At 47.7% G+C, this 17626-nt stretch overlaps 1 protein-coding gene across 1 annotated transcript in view; it reads right to left on the bottom strand.

The window, feature by feature from the left end:
• BFSP2 (beaded filament structural protein 2) overlaps positions 1-17626 on the bottom strand; it is a 68953-nt gene that overhangs the window by 26752 nt on the left and 24575 nt on the right. The window contains exons 2-3 of the mRNA XM_043595385.1: positions 6380-6462; positions 542-698 (exon numbers count right to left, since the gene is read on the bottom strand). Of these exons, the coding sequence (XP_043451320.1) occupies positions 542-698; positions 6380-6462 (240 nt within the window). The remainder of the gene's footprint in view (positions 1-541; positions 699-6379; positions 6463-17626) is intronic.

The raw sequence follows: 17626 nt of genomic DNA on the forward strand, positions 1-17626 counted from the left end.
CACTTTAAGTGTCTGATCAGCGACTTGTGTGAGGTGGTTTAGAGTCAGTGCCATTCCGCAGGGAACTGGAGGGCTTCCCCGTTGGAGGTCCCACTGAGTCCTGTCACTCAAGCATCTGACCTAATTTCATTAATGAGTGTGTGTAAACCACAGCTTGGATCTACCTTCAGAGCTGTCTTGTTTGTCCTATGCAGTGCTAAAAAAAAAAAAAAAAAAAAAAAAAGACGTGAAATACAGTGCCTTGAGGTAGAGGATGCTCTCTCCAGTTCAACACAGACTCTGTCACTCTCGCCGGTGTGGACCTGCTGTCTCCTCCATTTATGTACCAGCCTGGTCTCAAAGCCACTTGAATTTGAGACTCCCCGGGGTAACCTTACCCACTACAAGGATTTGAAGGTATTTTACCCGCATTTTCCCTGCAGCCCTGGGCAAGGGACGGGGAGAGGCTGAGATGAGCCATCATCACTGTTGTGAACCTCCGTCAGACAGGTGAGTGCCTGTGGTCTGTGGCCAACCCAGCGTTGCCCCGGTCCCCACCTACCTCCTCATAGCCCCTTGACAGAAAGCCAAGTTCTTCTTTCAGGCTTTCTATTTGACTCTCCAGATCCATTTTTGTCAAATTAGCCTCATCGATGACTTTATACAGAGAGTTAATTTCCTCTTCTGCTGCCTTTCGAAATGGCTGCTCATTTTCATATCTGCAGATAAAGGAAGGTAAAGAGCAGAGGTGGGCAACCCAAAAGGGAAAATAATCAGAAACGTTACCAATAGGCCAATTATGTCATAGACAAACAGATGTGAAAAGTCACTGTTCCAACAGCTTTGAGGGCACTGTTAATGCAAGTCTTAGATGTTGATTTATTATCATGAAAATGATTGCAGCCAACTTCTGATGGCCCAGCTTCACAGGCTGCCAGGCTCAGGGGCTCTGGAGGCACAGAACTCTAGGGAAAGCTTCTCCGGGAGTTGAGATCCAGGTAAGGGGATCTGGCCTTGTCACCATTATTGTGATTTGTCATCCTTTCCCTTGAGGATCTTTTCACAGACATGACTGAGAGTCTGCTAAGTACCAGGCTATGTGCTAGTGATCCCAAAATAAAAAGCATGATTTCTGCTCCAAAGAACCCATGTGAAATTTTAAAACTGTGGCTGCAAACCCCAGTGCCATCAGGGGCCAAGAGGGGAATATAGATGAGGGACGAGGCCCAGGTCTGGGAAGCAGGGAGAGGTGGGGACAGGACAGGAACACACAGGATGGCTCACCCTTCAGGCAAGGGGAGGCTGCTGCGTGGAAAGGTGTGTGCCCTTTCTCTTCAAGAGAAACGAGGAAACCTGGATTTATATGTAAAATATCCAGAGTTTTAAAAACTTGCAGCTTATACAATCACACACACACACACACACACACACACACACACTGACACAAGTCTGAAACTGTGCCCTCCCCTCCCACCACCAAGTTCTTTCTTTTTTTCCCCAAGTTTTTATTTAAATTCTAGTTTACATACAGTGCAATATTGGTTCAGGAGTAGAAATCAGTGATTCATCACTTACATATGACACCCAGTGCTCATCCCAACAAGTGCCCTTCTTAATTCCCATCACCCCTTTAGCCCATCCCCTCACCCACCTCACCTCCATCAACCCTCAGTTTGTTCTCTGTCTTTAAGAATCCCCCTGAGTTCTTTCCATCTCTGGTTTGCGCAGAACCTTCTTTCTAAAAGCCACTCAACATCTTTGCCAGTTTCCCCCAGTGTTAACTCCTTTTCTTCCACAGCCTTCCACCCAGGTGTACCCCATCAGCCAAATTTCACACCTTACTTTCACCCATCCATAGGATGGAGAAAGCTCACACTTCTCATTGAAGAAAGCATCTCAGGGCTTTAGAGTTTTAAGGGCATTTAGGGTTCCTAAATGTCTCCCACTCCGTGACAATGCCTCGATAGCATTCTTGATAGGTGATCATGTAGTCTCTGCTTGACTACTTCCAGTGATGGGGAACTCATCACCTATCAAGGCCACCGTTCCATTTTGGGACAGCTGTAATTATTACAAATTTCTTCCTTAAAGAGCTTAAGCCTTCATTCCTGTAAGAGTCTGGGTTCCACTCTCTGGAGTACCCAAAGTCAGTCTAATCCTTCTTTCTGGCAGCCCTATAAATATTTAGAATGTCTCTTACAGCACTCTTTCTTTCCCGCTCATCTCTCCCTCCAAGCCTTTTGTTCCTCAGGTTAAACGTTCCCGGTTCTTCCGTTCTTCATACAAATTGGTTTCCATGTCCCTCATCATCCGTGGCAGGGACTATGACCTTTCTGTCTTTGTATTCTTAGTACCCACCTCCAGGCTTCAGATAGATTTGTGGAATGATTAGAAATGCCCTAATTGGTCCATGTCCTTCTCAATATGTGATACAGAAAATGGAATGTAAAACTCCGGATGTTCCCTGATCAATTCAAAGTCCTGGGGGACTGTTTGCTCCTTTGTTTAAACCCTTCAGTTCTATTCACCCTGGGCCCTAAGGTTTCCTTTGAGGGGGTTTGTTTTTTTGTGTGTTTGTTCATTTGATTTTGACCAGCTGTATTTGCTGTTGACTAATATTGGGTGTCCTCTCAACTAGAGACCCTGAGCATTTTTCACAAGCCCAATTACCTTGTCCTTTCTGGGTGCACCTGGCATTTGAACCCAAAGAGAGGATCCGCATATATCTTCTCTCAGTTTCATTGGCCCAGTGTTCCAATGTGTGGGGATCATTTTGATTCCTAGTTCTGTCTGTCATCTTTCTCTTCACCACCCCTCCTGGCTTTGTATCTTCTGCCATTTTGCCCTACCTGCTTTCATGCACCTGTGGTTAAAAATAGTAAATGAAGGAACCAAGGACAGAGCCCTGTGGCATACTGCTAGAGACCTTTCCTCAGAGTTGGACCTGCACCTTTGAATCACCCCCTGAGGAGCTGGTTTCTAAAGCATTTTTATGTACTCTCTATGTGGGATTAGATTTTCTACCCAAATGTATTCTTTAGGAAGTACTGTATTTTTATTAACATTTAATCCTTTGGAAATGAGTCTTGCCCTTCTAGCTGGAATGAAAACCCACCCATAGCACTGGGATTGGTCCCTTTTGACCCCCGCTGGAAGAGTCTCTGTGTGCCTCCAAAGTCCTGTTGTGCTTATCTCTCCAGGGAACCTGGTCCTTCCCAGGATATGCGCCACTCAGCATTATGGAAGGTCTTAGGTGCTCTACAGACCTTTGTTTGGAAGCCCTTTAGAATTTGACACATATCTGTGATATCCCCAAGGCTGCTGCTAAACTTTCAGCTTTCTCTCACTGTCTTTTATTCCTTTCCCCTTCCATGTTGAAGTCATCAAATAGAATCTCTGTGTTGGTGATGCCCAGAAGTGCCTGTCTTGACCTGTGGGCCACTCTGGCCCGACATCTTCAGTGGCCCACCACAACTGCTCCATCAGCTCAGCTCAGCTCTGCTTGCTCAAAGCCAAGCTCATTACTACCCTTGAATTTAGACCAGCTTTGCTTCCACAATTTTCTATTTTTGTCGAGAGAATGGCAAATCTTCTCACTTACCCAAGTTCAACACCTGAAACTTACCTTTGCCTTCTATTTTCAGGCTGCATATGTAGATAATTATCAACCCCTGCCAATGATTTCTTTGACCCATCCCTCAAGTCTGCTCATGGCCACCGTCCCAGGCAGACCTTGAGCTGTAACAGCCTCTGATCGTCTTCCCACAACTGACCCACAGTAGTGCCTCCAGAGGAACCATCCTTAACCACATCCAGTCACCATCTGCTCAGAGCCTTAAGTGTTATCCTCTGGCCCCTAAGTAATCTGATCTCACCTTACTTTCCAGCCATGGCTCCCAGTACAGACTCTGCCCTTCCACTGGTCCAGCCCCTTTGCTCCCATTGCTTCTTGCTGGTTTGCCCTGCTTCTCCTCTCCACCAGTACAAAGCTGAAATTTTGAAGCTGAAGACTAGTCATGATGAGCCACTGCTCAGATCCCTTCTATGGGTCTCTTCTTCTCTCAGGTCATCTCTGAGCTCTTTGGTAGGCTGACATGATACTCCAGGATTTGGTCTCTCCCTGATTTTCAAGCCCCATTGGTTGTCCCTCCTTTCTTCACTCCACATGCCCCAGTTACAATGAGCTACTTGGTGGCCACGAATACACCATGTTTTCTCGTGTCCTGCCTTAACACATACTGCCCTCTCTGCCTGGAAATTTGTGTCTCCTTTATTGGCCTGCACAACTCCTGCAAAGGACCCAAATCAGGCATCACCTCTTTGGTCAACCCTCCCTGGCCGACTAAATGTCCCCACCCCACCTGTGCTCTTCTCAGTGATGGCACAACCACCCCATGATGCTACTATCTGTTCACTCCTCTGTCTTTGACACTGAACGTGAGCTCCTCGAGGTTCCATTTACTTCATCCCCAGGACCTGGCCAGGGTCCGGGCAGCTATTCAAACATTTCTTGAATTTATTCATTTATTCATTAATTTAACAACTATTTGTCAGGCATCTATCTTGTGCGTGGCACTATTAATACACTGGGGAACAAAACAGACCAAGCCCCTGCTACTCAGTTGGATGGATGGATGAAGAAATGTACGAATGCATAATGAATAAATGAATGAATTAACAAATGAATGAATGAATGAATGAATGAAATTTTGGTTACATCCTAACTTAACTTCACACCTAATTAAATTCTATCTTAAATGTAGCACAAATGGTTTCATGTCTCTTGGCATCCATCTCTAACTGTGCAGTTAGCTGTCAGTGGCCAGCTGATGGCTTCACTTTTTTGTGCTTCTGTGACCTTGGCCAGCACAGTGTTGTCCAAAACAGCAACCCCAGCTGATTGAGTTTCCTTGACTCGAGAGTGGCCACTAGTGGAGGTCCTTTTATCAGATGGTGAAGACTGGTCTTAGAGAAAGGAAATGACTCTGGGTCTGAGGAGACGGTAGCGATTTTCCTTTCCATCACGATACCCTTTCTATCCTAAGACAAGAATGGCAGTGGGGTCACTGTCTTCCCCAAAGACTCCCAACTATATGCCTTTCCTCTTTGCCTTTATCAATTTAAGGAAATGTTCCTTGAATAACTATCCCATCACCCATCTAATTGCCCAACATCCAGAACACCTTCCCCGCAGAATATTCCCAAAATCACTGTGTTCATAATGAAAGGTCTTTTTCATTTCATTTCTCCAACACGAACCACAGACCTCATGCACCATCATGACTTTGCCCTAAATGCATCTCTCTCCTGTCACTAGTACTTCAAATTGTTCCTTAAATTTATCTACTTAAAAAGTACATGTTAAATCAGTAAACTTTAAAAGCTCTTTATATTAAATACATTTTAAATTGGTACTATAAATTATAGTAGCTATAGTGGAAAAACAGTTTCATGAGTCATAAATAGAAGGTAACTGTAAAAATCCATAACTATTAAAAACAAAGTGTCTATCCTTCTATCGCTTAAAATGATCGTCATCAGTGGTCTACACACCATATTTTAGGAAACACTGTACTAGACTTCAAAAGATGTTTTTCAAGGCTGGTGAGTTAAAACTACTGAGGCCTGGACCCACCCCCAGGGACGGTGGTTTCATCTGTCTGTGCAGCTTGCATGTTGGCAGCTTTAAGTGCCCAGGTCATTCTGACATGTGGCTGCAATTGAGAAGCATTGCTCAAAACCAGCTGTTCTCCACGTGTGGTCCCAGGACCAGCAGGATCAGCATCATGGGGACCTCATTAGGAATGCAAATTTGGGGCCCCACCCCAGACTACTGAGTCAGAAATTCAGAGGGTGGGGCATAGCCATCTGTTTTCTAGAAGACCTCCTGGTGGTTCTGAAGCACACTACAGTCTGAGAATCCCTGCCCTGAACCAGGTGACACTGGGCAAAGTCTCTGAGCCCTGGGGACCTGGTTTGTGTCTAGAAGGAGGGTTTGAACTGGACGATCTTTCCTCTGGATTCTCCTGGGGCTTCCACTATCCCACTCCAGCCTTCTGTGCCGCTGGAAGGGAACGCTGCAGACCCTCGGAATAGCAGTCCCCGAGTTGCACAGTGGTCTGAAGGTGCAGAGTGACTGTCCCCCTGCTGCAGAAGTTACCTCTCGGGGCACCTGGGTGGCTCCGTCAGTTAAACGTTTAACTCTTGATTTTGGCTCAGGGCACGGTCTCACAGTTTGTGGGATTGAGCCCATGTCAGACTCTGCACTGACAGCACAAAGCCTGCTTGAGATGCTCCCCCCCTCTCTCTATCTGCCCTTCCCCCTCCTCTGCTCTCTCTCTCTCTTTCTCCTTCTCAAAATAAATAAACTTAAAAAAAAAAAAAAAGAAGAAGAAGTTACCTCTCTTTAAAGTCGTCTGCACCCGCCTGGATATTCTCTGTCTGAAGCATGAGCCGGGCATTTTCCAAGACTGCCTCGCCCACCTAGAAAGATCACACACATCAGAGGAGACGAGGTCACTGGACCATCTTCCCTTACTTCCCACTGTGACTCGCACTGGGCACAGAGGTTCTGGGGAATAGAGCACTTTTCTTACAGCAAATATTTTTAGAATTCAAGTATTTCTCTCCAAAAAGGTAGGGAGGAGATAAACCACAAAGCATAAAATCTGGCTGTCTTTTAAGAGCCTTTAGAGTTGGATTTTTGGAGCTAAAATATTACTCAAAGGCAGACTTGTTCCTAGCCTCTGTCATAATGCTGAGCTCTCAACTGCCAGTGAAGCTTCTGGCTGCTTAAATGAAGTTTCACTGGTTTGATTTAGTGGCTCTTAACATTTTCTGCTCATGGGTGCCTTTGAAAGGCTGACGAAATCTTTAGGTCAGTGCTGTCCAATAGAACTTTCTGTGGTTATGGCACTCTTCTATGTCTGCACTATCACAGCCACACGTGGCTACTGAACACTCAAGATGTGGCCAGGATGACTGAGGAACTGAAAATTTAATTTCATTTGAATTTAAATAGCCACCTGTGACTAGTGGCCACTGTACTGGGCAATGCAGCTCTAGAATTTCATTCATCCTCAAAACGTACATATGAACATAGATACACTATGCATACAGTCTGGGAGTTTCCTGGAGCCACGAAGAGTGGCTTTTCAAAACTGGCTCCCCAAACCCTACAGAGTCCTTCAAAAGTGGGGGTTGGGGGGTAGTTCTCTCCTTGATCTGAGAAACATATATATTACATACGTATCTTTTCTATAATCTTCAGTTTGGGGGGGATAAGAGGACAGTTACTTTAAAAGAAGGACACAAGTCACTGTTTTCAGTCCTTTTGTACTTGGATGTGAAAGTGTTGTAAGCTCTTCACTGAGTGGGAGGTCTTCCAGCACCAGAAGTCAGAGATGGCATGAGATGAGAAAGTAGGAGAGGAGAGACCCTCATCTGCCTGTTCCCCAGGGTTCCCCAGGGCTGGGCTGGAGCTGAGAGAAGATCAAATTTGGTAGCAGGAAATTCAATGAAACGAGACAGGACATCCCCACTGAAACAAGGCAGGATGCAAATCAGTACTCTCACTGTGCTTGGGACTTGGCCCACCCCTGTGCTCTCTCCGTTTCCCCATGGGACCCCTAGCCCACCGTGTTGACATGGACCCTCCCCAAGCTTGGCTCCTTGTTAACTGCTAGGTCTCCAAAGGCTGGCTTATGGTAGACATTGCATCGATACCTGCTGAATGAATGCATGCATGAATGAATGGTGCGACCATGGGTGAACCGTACCCCTCCCTTCCCCCGTCAGGGTCTGGAGGTCATTTCTATTCCTCAGAAGCCCCCTGAGATTTTGTTTTTAGTCAGGTAGGGCAAGGCCAACAGATTGGGAGATGGCTGACCTTGAAAAGATATTACTCACAGTTCCCAAAGGGAGGGACAGCCACACCAAGAGGGGCCATATAACGAAGTACAAGGGTCAGCTGCAAAAGGATGAGGGGAAAGTGTGGGCAAAAGCCTTTATTGCGGTTTTCATGGGAAGGATGGGAAGGAATGGGTGAGGCAAGGTAAATAGCCAAGCGGGTTTAGGATTGAGTAGTTTGAATCATTTCAGCGGTCTCTATGGGTCCCTGGAATGGTCTCGGGCCACCTGGGATGATTAGAGCAGAGGAATATTGCCTCCTGGAGTATAAGTGCCAGAAAGAGAAGGCAGATGGCGTACAGACTCTCGGACTCTTGGATTGGCTGGTTTGCATATCAAAAGCATGTTGGGCAAGTGGCTTATTATCTCTAAGATCAGCTAGCTCAGTGAGGGGCTAACATCGAGGCCCTAGATGCCAGAGCACCAAGAATACAGAAAAAAAGAAAATACAGTCAATATTGTTGAATATAATTCATCTAAAGGACCACGGCTATGTGAGGCCTCCCTGAGGACTGCCTTTGACTGGTCTGGCCGAGGCTCTCTTCAACCTCCTGCACGCAGTTGTGGCCCTCACACTCAGGAGCCCCTTTTCCAGACTTTGGTTGCCACTTTACAGATGCCATTTTGCAGATGACAGACTTAAAGCCAAAGGCAATCAATCACCCTGCTGGATTTCTCACAACAATGCCCAAGCAAATGTCCCACTCTAGTGTGGGACACCGAATCACAACAGGTATCTAGACTGTGGGCCCCAAAACTACGGCTGTTAGAGAAGGCGGCTTTACAATCTCTTTAGACAGAGATTGTGGCCACGCAAAGGCAGCTGTGGGCAGCTGTGGGGCCTGGAGCTTATGCAATGTGGGAGACTGCCTTTAAGAAAAAAAATAAAGACTAATACAAAGGGCTATGCACAAATAAGGGACCCTGAAGCTTAAATTCTTAAAATTCTTCACCTTGGTACAGCTTAATTTTGTCTGTTTGTGCTTTTTAAATTTGGGCCCCAGGGGGTGGGCAGAAAAAGTACAAACCAAGCAACACTCTGGTGCCTATGTTGGAAACGCGTATTGAGAGTCCTACGATTCGGGACGAACAGAAAGATGGCTGAAAATGCAATCGCCCCAAGTCCTGCCATCCAGCATAAGCACCGCCAGCATTTGGATATGTTGTATTTCCTCTCAGCCTTTGCTTTGCCCAGCTACAACAGTACCCGGTGTGTTCATTTTTAACGCTCCCCTAGTTGATTGCAAACTTTATGCAGAAGAGGTGGCAGGGAGCCATCCACGAAGGAGTCTGATAGGAAATGCCAGCCACTGCGTGACCGGCTGCGGTGAGGGGTCGGCTGCTCAGTGGTCCTCCTGCTCAGTTGGGGTTGAGGACAGGAGCGCTTCCTGGGGTAAATTGGATAGCAGACGGGGTAGTTGCGTCCAAATGTCTGTCCCAGGCGGCTCGTGTGGCACTGGGCTCAGGGAAGCTGGAGGCCTTCCTGCTCTAACTGTTGTTTAGTGACAACCAGGGGCTTATTCAAGCCTCAAGCAGAGGCTAATTATAGGCCCTGACTTGCCAAAGCACGGTTGTTGTCCGTGCTTCCCCATCTCCTTCACATGAGGAGCTTAAAATAAACCGCCAGCCCCCAATTCAGCCATAGAGCCCTTCACTGTTCTCTTGTGGGCACCTCAGCCTAGCAGAGGGGCGTCCTCTCTGGAGTTCGTGGTGGCTCAGCCTCCCCCACTGTAGAAAGGGCCCGTCAGGCAGCATGACCAGGGCTGGCACCTTGGTCGAGGTTTAGCACGGGCTGGGGACCGGGCTGGTGGCCAAGGCCCAGAGTAAAGCACGGAGCCTGCCGCGGCACAGGCTCTTTGTCTTCCCACCAGGGAAAGTTTCGTGAAATCCTCCCCAGGGCTGAGCACGGGAACTGCAGAGGGGAGGGCATGCACTGACCACCTACGGATGTGCCCGGCACACCTGCTGGGGCTGGCTTGTACTGGCTTGCAGGGGCAGGTTGGTAAATACTTCAGGAGTTTTGGGAGCCAGTGGTTAAACACAGCCATCACGAACATTTTAATTATGTGAACTTACAATTAAATAAATTATACGAAAAACACCATTAATAAATGCTCAGAATACAAAGGCCATGATTACTCATCACTTCCTCCTATGTTTGACTATCATCCTGCTAGTGAGGTTATTTCCTCCTGTTGTGTCTGCACAGTGGAAACACCGTATGATGTATGTTATGTGCGTCTCTTCTCAAGTGTGCATTCAGTGACAGCATGGTGGTAGCTTCGTATCAGCCGGGGTGAGAGTGTTTACACCAGGGAAGTTGGCAAACACGGTAAACCAGAGCCTTTTATTTATGGAAAGCTGATTGTTACACAGATCCTGGCTCGGTGGCTGGGCCTCGCATGCTACTGAATACTTAACACTCATGACTTCGCTCAGTGCTCCTGATATTCAGCCCTGACAGCAACACACCTATTTTACAGAGGAGGGTGCCAAGGCCATACAGAAGTTGCCCCAAATCACCCGGACGGAGCAAGGCAGAGCCAGAACGCCGGGCCAGGTCAACGCGACTCCAAAGTGTGCGTATTTTTGTCATCAGCTTTGGAAACTAAAGGGCTCATCAGCATCAAGAGAGAAACTCATTGCGGAGGACCGTCTTCTGTCTTTTTCCTGGAACGGAACAGCCAGGAATTGTGGTTCCTATTTGGGCTGCGTCACAGAGAGAAAGGGATGTCTTCCCCACTGACGTGAGGCAGCTCACCAAATCAAACCAAAGCAAACCAGTTCCCACGCCAACCTCCTGAACTTGCAGTTCTGAGCCCGTAAGCTAAGCAGAGCTGAGCAGACAGTGGGGCCAACTCTGAAGAAGGCCTGGAGAAATCCTGCTGCGGAGTGCTTTGCTGTCCGGCCTACAGAAGAGACATCATCTGCATTTAAAACTGAGGGAAATGCACATTCGCTATCTGGTCCTCTGAGATTCACGCTTGAAGAGGATGCAAATTAACTTCACCTCTCTGGTCATCTTTTCTTTCCAGGAGTGAAGGCCATACAAAGACCAAATAGTAATATGTACGGTCACTAGGCTGATGCCATGCGTACAAGTGTCCTTACTCGTAACCCCGGAACCCCTCCTGCCCTCTTTTCTAATAGGAAGAAAGTCGGAACCAAGGTAATAGTTGCACAGCAGGGTGAACCATAAGGGTGGCTGGCTGGCAGCTTGCGTGTGGCTGCTGGGAGGGCCAGAGGGGATGACCTCTCCTCCTCCTCTCTCTCTCCTTCTGCCCAAACCAAGCTGACTCCTGCCAGCAGCATGTGATGATTGTTTCATCTGTGCAAGATGATTTAACACCAGGTCTCCTGGTAAAAAGAGACACCGAGGGGCGCCTGGGTGGCTCATCGGTTGAGTGTCTGACTCCTGATTTTGGCTCAGGTCATGATCTCATGGTTCGTGAGGTGGAGCCCACATCGGGCTCTGTGCTGACAGTGCAGAGCCTGCTTGGGATTCTCTCTCTCTCTCTCTCTGCCCTTCCCCTGCTCTCTGTCTCTCAAAATAAACTTTTTTTTTTTTTTTAAAGACAAGCTGATTTTCATAGCAGCATCAGTGAGAATTGGTGTGGGAAATCAGATGGTCTTGAGGGGATAGGTCTCAGGATTTGGAAGTTTTGCTGGAGTGAGAAATGGAAGACACCTTTGAAGCATACAGTTCAGTGGAGGAGAACAGCAGAGCTGACTAAGTACCATGGGGACGGGCAGTCAGAAGTCAAGTAAGGCGCAGGCTTTGTTCTGAGAGGTATGGTGCAGGTAGGGGTAAGGGAGTGTTTACAAACTGCTTTGGCTTGGCGCGCAGCTCTCTTAGTTACCTCCCTGGAACCATCTTCCTCTCACCTCCACGTGGAGAATTTCTCAGCACATTTTATGTAGGTGGTTCTCAAAGTACGGTCCCAGGCCCGGCAGCATCAGCACCACCTGAAACTTGCGGGAAACGTGAGCTCTCAGACCCTACCTCAGACGTCTGAGTCAGTCTCTGGAGGGCGGCCCGACAATGCGTGTTTGAAAAGCTTTCCAAGGGCTCGCAGGGCACACTTGGCTTGGAGAACAGCAGCTTTGCGCAGACCTTCCTCCAGTCCTGCTCGTGCTGCCTCCCAGCCTGCTCCTGGCTGTTCCTCCGTGACCTTGCCTGTGTCGTTGTGTAAACCTAGAGCACCCCGTTTTACCACTTCACACTCCTAGGCCTTGCCTCCTGAGAAACCTCCCCCCATTTTAATGCTCATCTCAAACATGCCTTCCTCTGCAAAGTTTTTTAATTTATCTACTCACTCATTCTTGCCTTCATTTCTTCAGCACACGATTATTGTTTCCTCTGTGGCGGGCTCTGTGTTGGTTGTAGAGGAATCAGCAGCTACCATAACGGATGCCATTAGAAAGGTAGGAAAAGGCCAGGCATGAAGGGAAGGCTGTGGGAGCGACAGGAGGCGGGATTTGCTGGGCAGCCAGTGAAAGGTTTTGAGACGGGCACAGGTGCGATCTGTGCAGTGTGTCCCCTGACTCCTGAGGGAAGGGCAGATTGTAGGAGGGCCCAGCTAGGAAGCTCTGGGAGATGATGGTGGCTTTGACTAGGGTGGTCATCAGGGCCATGAAGAGAAGCAGACTTATCTTGTGGATGGAACAGATGGGTTTTGGTGATGGAACAGTTGTGGAGAGAGGGAAAGAAAGTAATTGAGGGTGACTTCTAAGTTTTTAGCCTGAGCTACTGGGTGCATGGTGCCTTTGCTGACTCTCTTCCTCCCGCCTTAGATCATTCGTGCATTGGAGCCACACCCTGACCTGTGTACCACACCTAGTAGACAATGACATCGGTCATGAACCCCCCTCCTCCATTCACCAGCTTGGGCCAGTTACTTGGACATTTCTAAGATTCGGTCTCCTCATCCAGAAAATGAGGATAACACCACCCCCTGCCTCCTAGGGAAGATGTGAGAGTTAAACGAACCACAGAAGGTAAAGCACTTGGCTGGCTGGCTGCCTGGCACAGAGTAGGCTCTCCATGCATGGCAGCCGTTATTATCACTGTTACATGTCTTAGGCCACAGCACTTGGCCCATGACTGCTGAATGGATCTGATGGGTGTGTGCAGCCTGGCACTGTTCCCTCTTCTCTGTGCAGGCAGTTGAATGAAGACTTCCATCTAGTGGCTTTTTTTTTTCTTTCAGTTTTTTCCTGTCCATAGTCATTTGAAAAAAGCCCTGGTCACTGGTACTATGATGAAGAGGACCTTAGCCTTCCCTACTGCTGTTCCTTGCTATGGGTACAGTTATTAAAATAAATGCTGCTGCTGGTGGCAGGTGAGGAATCTGACCCTCCTTGTGTTTTAAAAAGGCAAGGACAGGGAGTATTTTTAGAAGGGTTATCATTTGGCCCGAGGGTACAATTAATGCTTTATTTGGAGTTAAAGACATTGGCCTGCCAGCAGCTAGAGCTGCAGGTGCGGGGAGGAGGTGGGCAAAACTGGGCCCCTGGGAAATTAGACGTGGCTGGTGCAGTGGCAGGGGATAGGGGTCCCTGGAAACACTTTACACATTTCTTTGACTCTCAAGTTTAGGAGGAGTGCTCAGCACGACTTGTTCTGGCAGTAAACGAACAGGAAGTCATTATCTGTCCCTAGCACCCCGCTGAAACTGCATCTTCATCACGATGGTGAAGACGCACCATGTTACCAAGCCCAACAGATGCTTCTCTGTGCTCAGCTACACCTGCCAGTGACATTTGTCACAGAAGATGTACTTTACTCTCTTGGCCGTCATGACACAGCTCTTCTCCCGCGCTTCCTCCTACGTCACTGGCCATTCTTGCTCAGTCTTCTTCACTAGGTCTTTCTCCCTCAACTGACCTCTGCGTGCTAGAGAGTCCCAGGCTGGGTCATGGGACTTGTTCTTTTATCCCTAGGTGATCCGGTACAGTAGGTATCAGTTGAATGAATGAGCCCAGCAACAGCGCTGCCTCTCTAGGGAGAACAAGGCGGTGAAGACACGGTTCCTCCCTGACTCCTACCTAAGACCACCTCCCTTACCTCCTATGTCAGAACTCCATCGATCCCCTGCATCGATGTGCTCCAGTTCCTTTCTGCCACACTGCCCAGCCTGGGTTCGAGGCCCGGTTGTCTCTCCGGTGGTTTTACCTCATCGTTGCTACCCAGGGATGGACAGCACAAAGCCCAAGCATATGGAGTTAAGATTACAGCTACAAGTGCAGTTAGGGAGCGTGTCACAATGTCATGGAGAAGTTGAACCTTCTCCAGCAATAGCTCACCCCTGAGTGCAGTCACAGCCGGTGGGGATCCAGAGAGGACCAGGGACACCTGAGGGCTAAGGTTGGGTCTTACTTTGGGAGGCCAGGACAATAGACATTTCTGAGTCTGTACTGCAGAGAAATGTTGACTTCATCATCAAGCTGTGCTTGGTCTGAAGAAAGAATGTTATTGTAGAAGGGGTCAGATGAGCATGGGCTGAGAGGCCAGAACTGGTGAGTGGTGTTATAAACAATTTGGGGGCAATCAGGAACACTCTGATCTCTACAGGTTGTCCTCTGTCTTGATGAGTACAAACCTCCTTAGGCCTCACCTTTCCCAGAAATGTCTCTACCCCTCCCAGGACTGGTTCTGGGCTTACCTAGCATCCTGCCTCCTCTCTGGGAAACAGAGGGGTTGATCTGGAGAGCAGCAAAGCCCTAAGGAGCTGAGCACCAAAGAGTAGCCACCACTGTGTGGGCCCCCCTAGTCCTGGGTGTCTGTATCACAAAGCCTGTCCTTCAGGGCCTAAGTTTCTATAGACGTCCCAACAAAATCTGAGTTTTGAGTGCCAGGCACATCAAGAGACAGTGACCCTGGGAGGCTCTGTCTGGGCAGCCAGCTGATTGGTCTCTCTCTCTCTCTTTTTCTTCTAGATTTAGAGTGAATGCTTTCTAATCTTCCATTCCCTTTCTTACTGTAATGAGCTTACTACAATGCAAACTTGAACTCACATTTATTCAAGAGGGTGTTCTTGAATAAACCCTCACAGTTTGCGCCTTTCTCTGCACTTAGCTTTCTCTCTTCTTCACTCTTCTGCTGTGAACTGAACTATTTCTTCTGAACAGACTCAGGCCTTTCCAGCTTTCAGAACCTCGGCCCATGCTGCTGCCTCTGTATGTCATGACCTAACCATGCCACCCAGCCTCCATGCTTTCCTTCTCTGCCTGGTAAACTCTTAGCCATCCTTCAAAACCCCAGCTCAGGTGCACTGGGAATCCTCTGTCCTCCCTAGACTGCCCTGTGGGCATATCTCTTTCAAAGCAGTCGTCACGCTGTATTTTATTCTGATTCATTTCTCTTTCCCTACCACTGACCTGTGTGTCCCTGGGATGGGGACAGTCTCCCATCTCTGCCTCCTCAGCACCCGGCTCAGTGCCTGGAACAGGGACATTAAATATTTGTTAACTCAGTAGGTGAGGTAAGCTAGCTGAGGAATGCAAATAATGCAAACACATAAGGCAGTATGTAATGAGATGTGTAGGACTAAGTATAAGATGGCTGAGAACTCAAAACTTAGAGCCAAACTTCATAAAACCCAAAATAAAAGCAAAGCAAACCCAAACATTTTTAAAGCACTTAACAATGTTTTATGCCACGATAAGCCCTTCACAGTCAATGAACCCCACACCAGCGGCTATACAAAATGGGTGCGTGTTCATTACAGGGGAGGATATAGACCCAGAGACTTGCCCACAGCATCACATGGCCCTGCTGAATTTAACCCGTGTCTCCTGGACTCCACAACCCATCTCTTTTTTTTTTACCCCCTTAAAAAGACACCTTTTTTTATGGGGAATTTCAGCTAGGTAGAACTATATCTAAAGGTGAAGAGAGAATAGAATAATGGCCCCCCTGTCTCCCCACTTCAACAACCAAAATCTCAAGGCTAATTTTCAAAATCTCTGTTGCTGCAAACCCCCTCTCCCGTCTGAGATTATTACATAAGTATCACTTCATCTATAAATATTGCAGGAGTCATGCTCGATGTTGTACTCCTTGCATTTTAATTTAAAAGGTATCAAAGTAACACGTACACTTGATTAGAAGAAATGCTGGTAAACTCTGAGAAGAAATGCTGGTAAAGAAAAGCATTCCCGGCCCCACGTCTTGTCCCAGAGCCCCAGTCCCCAGCAGCTTCCACTTTTCGTTTGCCGGGAGCTTGCCCTATATTTTTACAGGTTTTTGATTGTTTGAGTTATCAGCCATAGACATCATTTACTGACTTCCCAGCTGACAAATGAAGATTATGTCACTCACACTCCACCACCCTTTTCCTGTATTTATTGACCATCTTGATAACTTTAAATAATGAAGCTCTATTTCTCGCTGTATCAGTTGTGGAGTTTCTCTTTCACACTTTTGCTCCCTCTTACAATCACAGGTGATTTATCTTCTAAGGCCAAAGGGAAGACACAAAACCAGCTTAATTACTAACCTACTTCACTGATGCTTGTGTGAAATACAGGTCCTTTCTGCTAGGAATTACGATGTAGGTGCCCCTGTCAGAAGCTATGGGCAGATAGCCAAATTGTTTTAGTTCCCAGCTGAGCATCCTCGGGCTTGCAGAAAAATGTCAGCTACTTGATTATGGTCCACGGTGCTGCATGCACACCCCCACGAAACCACCTTGCCTTACCACCACGCTGGAGTCCAACGTTAGGTGGCTCCGTTTCTTCTCTTGAGAGATGGGGCCACTTTATCGTGATAGTACCAGGCACACGGTAATCCCTTAGTGGATGTTTGTTAAACGAATAAGTGATACATGTTTAAAGAGGCAAACGTATGAAATAACGAGAAACCAATTCGCAAGCAACAGACTGGCAAACCTGTGGGAGGAGAGGGTGTGGAGAAAGCGGAGGTCGGTCTCACATGCTGTTCCAGAACGTAAATTCGTGTAGCCGTTTTGGGAAGCAATTTGGCAATGCCATAGAAAAGCTGACGGCAGGCATGGCCCACTCTGCTCCTACCTACTGGCCTGGAGCAGGGTCAGAAACTTTGTCGCTTTGTCTACAAAGGGCCGGACAGGAGATACTGGAGGCTATGGGCGCCCACGGTTTTTGTTGCAACTACACCACCCCGCCCTTGTAGGATGAAAGCACAAGCACACAATTAGTACATGAGTGGATGTGACTGTGTTCCAATTAAACTTTATTTACAAAAGCAGGTACTTGTTTGCATTTGGCCTGCCTATTGTCTGCCCACCTCTGACCTAGGGAAGCTCTTCTGGGTGTGTGAGGTTTATGTATGCCCTCTCCTGTTTGCGACAGAGAAAACTGGAAGCAACCTACATCCATCAACGGAAAACTTCATAACCTATGATGTATATACAATGAAATGCTACATGTATCACCATGGATAAATCTCAAAAACAAAATGAGAAGCGAAGAAAGCAAGTCGCAGAAAGAAATATTATGGGATGGTTAATTTTTTTTTAATGTTTATTTTTGACAGAGAGAGAGACAGAGCATGAGCAGGGGAGGGGCAGAGAGAGAGGGAGACACAGAATCCGAAGCAGGCTCCAGGCTCCACGCAGTCAGCACAGAGCCCGGCGCGGGGCTCGAACTCACGAACTGTGAGATCATGACCTGAGCCGAAGTCGGACGCTCAACCAACTGAGCCACCCAGGTGCCCCTGGGGTGGTTAATCTCATGTGTCAACTGGCCATGGTGGTCA

This window comes from Prionailurus bengalensis, chromosome C2 (assembly GCF_016509475.1).
Source record: "Prionailurus bengalensis isolate Pbe53 chromosome C2, Fcat_Pben_1.1_paternal_pri, whole genome shotgun sequence".
NCBI lineage: Eukaryota > Metazoa > Chordata > Mammalia > Carnivora > Felidae > Prionailurus > Prionailurus bengalensis.